General features: G+C 41.3%; 1 protein-coding gene across 1 annotated transcript in view; it reads left to right on the top strand.

Moving 5' to 3' along the window:
* The first annotated feature begins 476 nt into the window (after positions 1-476).
* Positions 477-12,937, top strand: part of POTEA (POTE ankyrin domain family member A) — a 151,405-nt gene continuing 138,944 nt past the window's right edge. The window contains exons 1-6 of the mRNA XM_084759824.1: positions 477-789; positions 2,938-3,052; positions 3,172-3,345; positions 6,789-6,895; positions 8,806-8,943; positions 11,850-11,911. Coding sequence (XP_084615950.1) covers positions 557-789; positions 2,938-3,052; positions 3,172-3,345; positions 6,789-6,895; positions 8,806-8,943; positions 11,850-11,911 — 829 coding nt within the window. The 5' untranslated portion in view covers positions 477-556. The remainder of the gene's footprint in view (positions 790-2,937; positions 3,053-3,171; positions 3,346-6,788; positions 6,896-8,805; positions 8,944-11,849; positions 11,912-12,937) is intronic.

A 12,937-nucleotide genomic window follows, 5' to 3' on the forward strand; every position in this document is an offset into this window, starting at 1 on the left:
AGGACCCAGTTAAATGATAAAGGGGATCAACTGAGGAATAGAGAGATGCAGATCGTACTTAGGGCAATTTTTTTTTATTATTATCTGTGACTAAGTCTTTGCCATTCTCATTTTATTCTCTGCCTTTAACCAAACATGTACAAAGATTGCTTTCCCACTACAAATCTGAAACGAGGTAAACGTTGGTCCCACCCCCCACTGATGTTTGGATTGCAGGCGCCGCTTCCCAGCTCAGATGGGCCAGGCGGGACCTTGCGCATGCCTACTCAAAACCTTCACTCATACGTAGCCTCAGAGATACCATGGGTGTCAGAATAGCTCGCTCTTGCTCACTTGTGCAAACTAGCACGTGCACGTTGTGCTTAGAAGTGTTGCTTGGCAACGGTGCTTCGGCCAACTGTACAAGGCTCTGACTGGCAGACATTTAAGCCCTGAACTCCTCTGTGCCAAGGTTGGCCGGTGAGTCTTGTTTTTTTTTTACTAAGACCTAATATTAGGTTGGGGCACCAGTAAAGATGAGAGATTGGGAAGGGACCTGAGGCTAGCGGCCTCTGCCATGAAGAAGATCTTTAAGGTTAAGCAAAAGACACCGTTGGGTTTCTGCGATAGCCCACAAACGACTGTCTCTGAGTTTTTCTTCGGTGACTATCCAAACTATCCGAAATACCATACATCATACAGACCAGTGGGGCAGATCCACCGGGTTGCAGCTGAGGGCGATGCAGCCCAGATGGAGATTCTCATCACCCTTGGACAGTGCAGCGTGTACGACAGAGACCGCAAGAACAGGTAAGAGGGGGAGAGAGAGGGGCAACGATCTATCTCATGGGCAGGCCAGTGAGGGAGAAAGGCTGTCTTCCTGGCTTCCGCGAGAGCGAGGGGAGGATGTCTGCCTGTGCCTCTGGGGCTCCACACCCGAGACCTGCACACCTGGGAGGGGTCCTGAGCTAAAAAGAAACTTTTAACTGCTTTTCAGAATCCCTCGGAGTAGTCCAACAGAGCTAGCTGGCAAACGATAGCTCTGCCAAGTGTGTCGGCTATTGTCAAAAGCCAAAGTCCTGAGGTCTCTGTGGCTAGACAGCTGCACTTTCCACGGAGATTTAATATTGATTGGGGTCTGGGAGTAAAGTGAAACATGTGTTCTAGTCACAGCGAGCGTGAGCGCGCGCACACACACGCACGCACATCTTCAGTGCCGTGTTAAGAAAAAGGCCATGTTTTTAATAGCTGAGTAGTATTCCATAGTGTAAATGTACCACAGTTTCTTTATCCATTCTTCTACTGAGGGACACTTAAGCTATTTCCATGATCTGGCTATTATGAATAAGGCTGCTATGAACATGGTTGAGCAAATTTTCTTGCTGTATGCTGGAACATCTTCTGGGTATATTCCAAGAAGTGGAATAGCTGCGTCTTGAGGAAGCCTTATTCCCAGTTTTCTGAGATAGCACCAGATAGATTTCCAAAGTGGCTGTACTAGTTTGCATTCCCTCTGGTGCCTCATATTTGACCACGACCCCTGGATGGGGAGACCTGGTGGCACACAGAGGAAGGACAGCAGGCTACCAAGAAGAGACTTGATACCCTATGAGCATATACAGGGGGAGGAAGTTCCCCTCAATCACAGTCATAGGGGAGGGGAGTAAGGGGAAAGTGGGAGGGAGGGAGGAATGGGAGGATACAAGGGATGGGATAACCATTAAGATGTAATATGAATAAATTAATAAAAGAAAATAAAAAAATAAAATCTAAAAAAAAAAAAAGAAAAAGAAAAAGAAAAAGGCCGTGTGTTCTAGTGGTGGTACAAATGGAGATCTTTGTACTGGTGTTGGGGGGCGGGGGAGAGCACGAACTTCTGACCAGCTCTACCTCCCCACGTCTCTCCTCCCCTTCTCTTCCTGCTTTTTCCTCCTTTCCTTTTCCTCTTCCTCTACCTCCTCTGCTTCCTCTGTCCCAGTCCTCCCCTCTTCCCCCTTTTCCTCTTCCTTCCCACCTCCTCTCCTCTGGCTTCTCCTAATAGTGTGTTTGTGAAGCATAGTCGGAGTCAGAGTTTCTTAGGGAGAAAGTGAAACAGGTGAGGAATTAATAGACACCTAATAAAGGACACTACACACCCAGGACAGGGAGGGTCAACCAAGGGCTGGGTGCCGCCTTCTCTAGACAATTACCTATCTGTCCTTGTTTCTAATGTTTTCAATCGGGAAACAGAGGCATAGGAAGGCTGAGAAGTCCCTAGCAAGTGCTTAGCTTAGAGTAGAAGTAAGCCCAAAGGGAGTTTAATTCAAAGGTGATATTTTTTTTTTAATTGAAAGAAAAAATTTTCATATAATATATTCTGATCAAGCTTTCCTGTCCCGCTACTCCTCTCAGAGCCTCTCCATCTTCCCACCCACCCAACTCCACAGCCTTTCTCTGGTTAAAAACAAACAAACAATCCCCCCACCCCCCAAAAAAAACCCCAAGAAACTCATGCAAAAAGCCTCATTAAAAACACAAAAATGGAACCTAAAAGCAAAGGAACACACACACACACACACACACACACACACACACACACACACACACACACACCACATTGATCAAACAAAGCAGAACAAGACAAAAAGTCTACAATAAATACCACTGCCTTCTTTTTTACACCAGGCCATGCTTTCTTTCTATTCAAACAGGCTGCTGTGGACTGATCCAAATGAGCAGCTTAATGGCCGAGCACATCCTGGCAGGAAGGAGGCCACGTGGCCTGCCCATAGCTCACACAGAGAAAGGAATTCAAATAGATCGCCCTTTCTTTAATAAGAGCAAATCTTGTCCGTTTTTAAGAAGAACATAGAAGTTTTGTTTAGCAGGCAGGGGAATGGCGTGGCATTTAATATTGTATAGCTGTGGGGTTTGAGATAGCGCTCTACAGTGTCACAAGCGGACCTCTCATTTCCACAGGACAGCTTTGCATTTTGCCTGTGTGTATGGCCGGCTACCAGTGGTGACCGTTCTAGTGAACAATAATTGTGAGATTGATGCCGTCGACAAGAACCTCGTCACGCCTCTGATGAAGGTACGTGGCAGCCGCTAGCTTCCGCTTGGGATAGATGTGACTGGAGTGCTTATGATGGAAAGAAATCTACCGCTTGGTTTTCCTCCAGTCGACGATCCGTTTCTTGTTCTCCAATGCAGTCTGTCCAATGCTGGAAGCAGAAATGTGCAGCTGTCCTCCTAGAGCACGGCGCTAATCTGAACGCTATTGACAGCAGTGGGAACTGCGCCTTACACTACGCTGTGTACAACGGGCATGAAGAGATGGTGGCACTGCTGCTTGACTACCATGCTGATATCGAACAGAAAACCAAGGTTCAGTCCACCACATTTTACCTTAAAGTCTCTGAAATACGTTTTAACAGTGGCAGACGTGTGTGTGTGTGTGGGGGGGGGGGCGGGGTCAATTTTTCGTGTTTAGAAGCCCAAGCATTTCCTGAGTCAAAGTATTTAGAAAGGACTTAAATGTTGCAGAAGCTGTGACTTCAATACCCACACTTTGAAAGAAACACTTGTACTATTTTCTTTTTAGAAAAAGATTTTATTTATTTATTTAATTGTATATACAGTGCTCTGCCTGCATGTACACCTGCCCACCAGAAGAGGGCACCAGATCACATTACAGATGGTTGTGAGCCACCATGTAGTTGCTAGGAATTGAACCCCTGGCCCCTAGAAGAGCAGTTAGTGAGCTTAACTTACTGAGCCATCTCCCCAGCCCCGCACAACTTTCTTTTACAAATTTAATGTGAAATCATCCGTTGAGAAACCACTGGATTTGTTGAAGGTAGAACTTCCTCATTTCTGTCTTTTTTTTCTCCCCCTCACCATTTCGCCCCTGACTTTCTGGGAAGCAGCCTTAGTAGGCATCAGGCTTTACTTTGGCATTGGCTCTGGCTTAAAACCCAGTGACAACAAGAGCCCTCATGCAGAATGAAAACCACGGCGCGGTTGGCAAGGTGCTGTCATGTGACCCAAGGCCGGAGAGGCAAATGTGTAGGGGCAAATGTACATCTGGAAATTAGCTGCCTGAGGCAATAAGCGAGAAGACTTAAAAATCATCAGTTAGTATGCGTCGATTCAGTCTCTGCATGTTGAAGGTTGTTTGAGTGAGAAAGCTGTTTAGTTACACACACATCTAGAGATCAGTTTAAGGAGGAACCTGGAAAAATGAGGCCAGTCATGATAAGTAATAATTATGTGGAAAACTAGATGGAAGATCAAGCAGTTCACTATCATATTTCTGGAAGAGATAGCCACTTAACTTAAAAAAAAAAAAAAGCTCTGCTTGCAAATCTACAATTGCTCACTAGGGGTGGGGGCTGCTTTCTGCTTTTTTTTTTAATTTTTAATTTTTATTTTTTATTTTTATTTTATTTTTTTTATTTATTTTATTTTTTTCCTCCTTTATTAATTTATTCTTGTTACATCTCAATGGTTATCCCATCCCTTGTATCCTCCCATTCTTCCCTCCCTCCCAATTTCCCCTTATTCCCCTCCCCTATGACTGTTCCTGAGGGGGATTACCTCCCCCTCTATATGCTCATAGGGTGTCAAGTCTCTTCTTGGCTGCTTTTTTATATATTGAAATTATGTTGCTTTCTGAGTTGCATTGTTTACTGTTCTTAATGATTGAGTCCTTCTTCTTCTTCTTCTTCTTCTTCTTCTTCTTCTTCTTCTTCTTCTTCTTCTTCTTCTTCTTCTGTCCTTCTTATTAATCAAATAACCAAATGATGGAGAGAATTATCCACACCCATGCAGATGAGACTAAAGTTCTGTTTGGCTTGTGTGACTCTAGTTCTCAGCTGCATTTGTGTGGAGTTTGATTCAGTCCATCTGATAAGCAACGGGCAGGCATCTCTGAAAAATATTTCCTTGATATTCTGAAATAACTTCTAGGTTAAAAAAAAGAACCCTAAATAGATAACTGAAATATGGGTATCTTGGGTTCTAAAATCCTGACAGCTCTAGAGGAGCTAGAATTTGATCATATCACCTCTTGGCCTTTTGGTTAAGATCAAGTGTATAATTTGATTACACACTACTTCCTATCAGTGTGTCCTTCCCAATAATATTAGCCTAACTTTCATTTTACTTTTGTTTTGTTGAGAAGTTAAGTGGAGTATTATCAAGTAGTTTCATTTTTGTGGCTATGATAAAAATACCCTGACAAAAAGCAACTTAGGAGAGAAAGGCCTTTTTTTTTTTTTTCCTTTGGTTCACCACTCTGGTGCCATCATTTCTGGGAAGTCATCACATCAGAAGCTTGAGTCAGCTGGTCCCATAACATCTATAGTCAAAATCTAGTTCACTTGCTAGATTGTTCAAAGCTTGCATCCTTCACTCTTATAAGGTTCAGGAACCTCTGTTTAGGGAATGGTGACACCCGCAGTAGGGTGAGTCTTTCCACATTAATCAAGACAATATGCATAGATGTACGCACAGGTCAAACCAACGTAGCCCTCATTGAGATCGTCTTCCTGGGTCACTCTAGGCTGTTCCAAGTTGACAATCAAAACTGACTGTCATAATCCGTAGTGACTACTAGCTTACAGAACAAACCACTTCTCTTCTATTAGTAATTATTCTCTATTTTTAGAAGGTCTTAAAAATCTTCATAAGTAGCTACTGTCTTTCTAAAAGTTTCACATCACCACATTATTCAAGTTATCAGTTCCCCAAATGTCAATTGCAAAGCAGACTGATATTCTGCAATTGCAAGCCATTCTGATATTCTCTATCAGAATATAGGAAGACATTACTCTTCTTGTCACTTGAACAGATTTTTCTAGTAGCTAGTCTCTGTGTAGGTATCCAGTTAATAAAGCCTGGCAGTTGTAAACACACACACACACACACACACACACACACACACACACACACACACACACACATATACACACACACTCCATAGGAATCATTTAACATCAACTTCTATGTGATTAGTAATCATTTTGTGAACACTGGAAAAACAACACAAGTGGAGTGTGAATTATCAAGGTCAGGAAGAACTACGTATTATAAGTCTTTTTATTACATTTTGGGAGACTGATTGATCTTTCTAAAACACAGTTGCTTTATATACAATGACCTGGAAACCCACCCATAGCAACAATGAAAGCACAGGAGATTTGGGCTCAAAGTGGCCTTGGCTGTACTCAGTTTCCTCCATGACTTGAACCCACTCTCAAGCTTCAGTGACTCCTGCAAGAACCTGAACTTTCCATTACTCCTAAAGAATTAAACTGTCTCCCTTGAACCTTGTACTCTTGAGTACCCATGCAGAAGGTGGCCATGTTGTCTGAGGCCAACATGCACTTTAAAATCTTGATGTAGAAATAACACTTTGGCCATTGGTTCACTAATGAACATCCTTTACCACTGCGTGATCGGGTTTGGTTTGTTGATGTAAAGATAAAGATGTAGACCCTGCTCTCAAGAAACTTTTATATTATCTGAGAGTAATCTCATGGCTTCAAATAATGCATCTGTAATAGGAGTAAATATCTGAGGCAACAACGTAGGTTTAAAGTGGGCCCTGGAGAGGCTTAGGTTCACGTGGCTACTCTAGGCAGAAGAGGAACATTTCAAAGGAAGGAGGCAAAACTCGTGAAAGGCAGCATGGTTGGAAGGAAGGATCCTTTATCTACCATGCTCTTATGTTTTTCTCATATTTATGTGTGCATGGTCCTTTATAAGATTTTTTTTTGGTAAGTTGAGAACATGTCATTTTTTTAACTTACAATTTTTTTTTTCAGGATGGCTTCACACCACTTTTGCTGGCACTCAGAGAAAAGAGGGTAGAAGTGGCAGAGTGTTTAGTGAAAAGGGGAGCAGATATACATGTGGTAGATGATCTGAAAAGGTAAGGTATTCTGGATTGGTAGCCATCACTCTAGTCAGAAACCTGGCTGTCTGGAAGAAGATGACTAGTTTACAGGGACCCAGTGAGAACACAGACTTAGGTATCAGTTCAGTTTGTTAGGGAAGAAAGGCAATTGTTTGAAGTAAGCAACACAAATAATAATAACAACAGTAATAATATAGTATGTGCCACATTGCCTTATACTACCAGCTGAAGATTGTTATTTGTAATCTGACTTTGTTGGTCATATGATGGTGTTTATGAGCTAAATAAGTTTCATTTGTTTTTTTTAAATGTATTAACTTTTTAAAAAAATTCGCAAAACTGTTAACCATCTTAAGGTATTTCCTTTTTTCTTTTTAAAGTTTTTCTTTTTAGTTATTCACTTTATTTAAATTACTTTTAGTGACTCCTTGAGAATTTAATGTGACCCACTTTGATCATGCTCACCTGAGATGTTCCCCTTAGCTCCAGGTCTGCTCTTCCTTTATTTTCCTACGTCCACTTCATGTCCTCTTAAAAAAAAAAACACGTCCACCCCAGTTTTTGCTGTTCATGCACTTTTGTTTGTGGTGCCTTCCACTGGAGCTTGGCTGGCGTATCAGGAGCCACACTTTTGAAGATGTCCGATTCTCCCTCCCCTAGAAGCCATCAACTGTCATTAGCTCCTTAACTAGGTGTAGGGACTCCTAAGCCCTTCCCCAAGCCATGCTAGAAGGCTGCCTGGCCTGATACTGCACAGGCAACCACAGCTGCTGTGAGCTCTTGAGCACAGCAGTCCTGCCATGTTTTGCTCTGCTCCTTCGCAACCTCTGGCTCTCACAACCTTCCTTTCTTTTTCTTCCATGGGTCCCGAGCCTTGAAGAAGTGGTGTGATTTAGATATCCCATCTATGCTAAGGCTCATTGTCTGCGCTCTGACTGGTTGTGAGTTTCTGCATTAACCACCATCTCCTACACAAGAAAACTCCTCTAATGAGGTCTCAGAGATCATATAGTATTTTCATATTTCCTTCTTGCTTACTTTAAGATACCATATTCAGCCAGTAGGAGTTGAAAATTATGGCACATGGGATGACTCTTTGAATTGCTCTTCTTTGTAGAATATTGATATCAGATTGTCCTTAAGTGATTATTATTTGTTATTACTAAATGTTCACTTTTTTGCCTTTACACCCTCCCTGATTTATTTTAATCCATTTATATTTTCTTGGCAATGGAAGGGAGATAAAATAGTACAAATTGGCTTGGCTTTAATGAAGATAAGTCATAAGTGAATGATGAGAGAGGAGACTTTAGATTCATTCAAGACTGGATTTAATTCTCAGTTTTCCTAGTTGCTAGAGCTGTCATCTTCAGAATGATGCTCATAGCCAAATACATCCTAGATGTGAAACAAAGGAGAACACCCTTGATAAGTGGTTATAGGATTATCTACACAGCACTTAGTTTAGTATCCGGTCATCAATATCATTAATTGAAAGCATTATCAACTTTATTCTTATTATCATACTACTATTGTTCAAATCATGCAATAGCTTTTAATTATTTCATCTTCAGCTTAGTAAGAAATGTAGTATATGTAATATGTTCTAGTAGGGTATGGTAATATGAATTCTTCCATAACTATTTCAGATGGCCTGAGTATAGTTATTTTCTTTCAAAGGTCTTGACATCAGGAGTTCTACTTCGAAGTAGACAATGGGAAAATAGATTTCCTGAACATATCCTTCTTTGTCCTGGGATATAGCCTTACAGGAGGAACAATTGTATTCCCATGATGTTATGCCTTTTAATAAATAGTCAACTCAACACAGCCAGGAAAGATGTTAAGTTGGTAAAACGCATCTATGTAGATTTACCTGATTTCCTTCATTTCCTAATAGTGAATCTATGCATCTTCTCTTTTAGAAGCACCTTGATATATGCTGTAAGATGTGGATCTAAATATGTAGCCACATTACTCCTTCAGAAAGGTATTGACTTCTTCCACAAGGATGTCTTTGGGTGGACTGCATTACGCTACGCTATTGAAGGCCACTGTACTTTGTAAGTATTTCTATTAAGTAAAGTTACATTGAAGTCCAAAAACAAACACAATTATTGCCTCATCCAGTTGAGGCGACATTGTACTATATAGGTAGTTTTAGATTGGCAGTGGCTTAGTCCATCTAGCCAGTGAGGAGTCAAGCAAAATACCCAGGAATGCACTGGGAATGGAATTCTGAAGCTGAGCCTTTGTTCCGGTGAGTGCTGAACAGTGGACGCAGCACTTCACCTGTGCTAGGCAAGTCTTGTATTATTGTACGGTACCTCTAGCTAAGAGAGTTAAAGACCTTTAATCTTGGGGATCTCAGCATATTCCATGTTATCCCCACATATAACTCCTACAAATGAGGTACAAATGAGGTACAAATAGCACCCATCACATCTATGATCTTGTCAATAGCTGTTGAGTGTTCAATTAGACCTTGTTGTTGCTTTTCTGAGGGCACTGTCTTCTGTCCCGCACTCCTTGACTCTCTAGTAGCTAAAAGGATTCCTTAAGTCTAAGGAAGCCAATTCTCTTAGGAAAGCCAGGTGGAGCAGAAAGGAAGAGGCTAGCTTGCCATTCTTCATTTCTGTGGTCCCATCACAATTAAAACACACCTTGAAATTCAATAGCAGTTACTCTATCATGTTGTCTACACTGAGCTAGACCTCTAAGTCCTTATGATAATATATGCTCAGACCTGAAAGTTACAGTATCTCAAGTTCACATGTACTTAGTTTTAAAACTTGGCTGTTAATTCTCAAAGCAACACATTATCCTTTGGCAACTGGAACTTGCTTCTGCCGCATGTATTGTTAGCAGTCTGACCCTTCCCACCCATTCAGAATATCACACAGGACTCACATGTTAGCATAGACCTTTGTGGTCAGTTCACACTGAGAAATGTGTATGTCTATTTTTGCTAACAAATATAAATAGTATAAAAGTCCATATGTTGCAGAAAAACCATGAGCTTCCTCCATTGATTAATACTAGATATGTAGCTCCATCATATCCTTTGTGTACCTTTCCCTGGGCGCTGTGATGCCCCATAGCAACCTGTCTAGGGTTGCTGATGATTTTTTTTCTTGGAGAGACACTCAACTTATCTTCATTCATCATTCATTCATTCATTCATTCTCTCTCTATCTCTCTCTGTCTCTGTCTCTCTGTCTGTCTTTCTCTTCCCCCCTCTTGTTTATAGTAATAAAAATTTCCTATTAGTTTAGTCCTGGTCTCATGTTTACAGAGATTTTTGAGTTCTTCTCCTCAAAGAAATAACCCAGTGTGTCTTGCCTTAAGTGAGCAAAATTATATCAAATTCTATTATGATCTACATGTAAAAGAGGGTTTTGTTTGATGAGTCATTTGGCAGTAAATGATTTAAAATAGGCAGAGGATGATGAAGAGGAGAGTGAAGCCAGATCTTGGAATGGATTCCATTTCTGCCCTCAGTGTGACTGGTTATTTCAGTGATAGTGAACAGCTGTTTAAGTAAGGAGGCATCACAAATACTTAGCTTCAAATCGTGAAAGAATTAATTTCTCTCTGAATTACAAGTCACAAAACAGAATAGCCAATAACCAACATGAGGGCTTAACATTTTCTAAACACCTGTAATATTTGAATTTTAGACAACATAAAGAAATACACATTAGGCTTCATTTGGGGTTTAAAAAGAACTCAGCCTCAGGAAGTATCTGTTATTTCTTTGCACATGTTTTAATACTATAAAATAAAATCTTAAAAGAAACCTACTGAACTCAAGTAGTAAAATCTTTATGTACTTGGGCCAGGCGTGGTGGTGCACGCCTTTAATCTCAGCACTCGGGAGGCAGAGGCAGCGGATCGCTGTGAGTTCGAGGCCAGCCTGGTCTACAAAGTGAGTCCAGGACAGTCAAGGCTACACAGAGAAACCTTGTCTCAAAAAAAATCTTTATGTACTTATTTATTTATAGAATAACACTTAATGTCTATGGGAAAGAACTTGTGCAATAGCCAACAGCTGTTAGCTGTGGAGCAAGGATGTCTTCTGACACCAGAGTACATCACTGCTTGTCAAGTTAATCCAGTCTATATCCTAAGTTTTCTTTTTCTCCTCTCATGTCCTTTATGCTTTAGGTTTTTCTTCTTTTATTAGAGGCTTAACTAAAAGGCTTAGATTAATTTTGGTTGAAAGTCTATATTATTAAATATTAGATATTAAAATGGCTGGCAGATCTGGAACCAAGTGGGTCAGCTCAAACTACTGAACCAACCAAGGTCAATGCATGCAGTAAACCTAGAACTTCTATCCAGATCTAGCCAATGGACACCACATTCTCCACAACTGTGTGGAGGGCAGGGACTGACTCTGACATAAACTCTGGTGCCCCCTATTTGACCACTACCCCTTGATGGGGATACCTGATGACACTCAAAGAAAGAGTAAGCAGACTACCACGAAGAGACCTGATAGGCTGTGGTCTTATAGTGGGGGACAAGTTCCCCTTCTGCTACAGACCTAGGAGAGGAGAATAGGATAAAAGAGGGAGGGAGGGCCAATGGGAAGATACAAGTGAGGGGATAACAAATGAGATGCAATCTGAATAAATTACTTAAATAAAAAAGGTGTAGAGTCTATACATTTCAAAACATGGTAAAAAACTTCTAGTAGTACCTCTAGTTTTTCCAGTGATGGTCTTTATTTGAGACAGGGTCTCATGTACCCCAGCTGACTTTGAGTTCACTATGTGCCACCACTGTGCCTGGTTATATATGATGTTTGAAATGGAACCAAGGCTTGGTGCATTTATTGGCAGATAAATGCTCTGCCAATGGAGCTATACCCCCAGCCCCTGGAATATCCTTAAGGATTAAATATACTAGAAGTATTTTAAAATAAGTATTAAAATAGTAATTATGCTTATTTTTCACATGACAGTAGACGGTTACTTTTGGATTTTGAAGAAAAACTATACAGCAATAAAAAAGATAATGAAGCAGGTAAGACATATTGATTTTTAAAAAATAATTTATTCAGATGACATCCTGATTGTTATCCCCTCACTTGTATTTTCCTGCCTGCCCCCGCCCTGTCCCTCTTTCATCCTATTCCCATCGCCTAGACCTCTGACAGAAGGGGACTTCCTCCCCCACCATATGATCACAACCTAGCAGGTCTTTGGATAGCCTGCTTCCCCTTCCTCTGAGTGCCACCAGGCCTACACACTAAGGGGAAGTGGTCAAATTGGGGGCACCAGAGTTCATGTCGGAGGCAGTCCCTTCTCTCCCCACAACCATGGAGAATGAGCTGTTCATTGGCTAGATCTGAACAGAGAATCTAGGTTTACTGCATGCATTGATCTTGCTCGGTACAGCAGTTTGTGCCCTGGGTCCAAACCCGCCAGCCTTGATGATCTTCTTGTGGAGCTCCTGGACCTTCTGGGTCCTTCTATCTCCCCAATCTTCCATACCACTCTTACCTGGAGTCCAGCAGTGAGTCCCAGCATCTGTTCTGATCCCCTGGTGAGTGGAGACTCTCAGAGGACATCCATTTTGGGCTAATATCTACTTAAAAGTGAGTATATACCATGCATGCCTTTCTGGGTCTGGGTTATCTCACTCAGGATGATCATATCTGGTTTTACCCATTTGCCTGCAAATGTCAAGATTTCCTTGTTTTTAATAGCTGAGTAGTAGTCCATTGTGTAAACGTACCTAGTTACTTTATCCATTCTTTGACTGAGGGACATCTAGGTTGTTTCCAGATTCTGGCTATTATGAGTAAGGCTGCTATGAACATGGTTGAGCATATGTCCTTATTGTGTGGTGGAGAATATTTTGGGTATATTTCAAGGAGTGGAATAGCTGGCTCTTGAGGTAGCACTATTCCAAATTTTTCAGTGAAAGCACCAGATTGATTTCTAAAGTGATTGTACAAGTTGTACAAGTCCCATCGCAATGGAGGAGGGTTCTCCTTTCTCCATACCCTTGCCAGCATGTGCTGTCAACTTGAGTTTTTGATCTTAG

This window comes from Acomys minous (genome assembly GCF_964271855.1).
Source record: "Acomys minous genome assembly, chromosome: 15".
NCBI classification, from domain to species: domain Eukaryota; kingdom Metazoa; phylum Chordata; class Mammalia; order Rodentia; family Muridae; genus Acomys; species Acomys minous.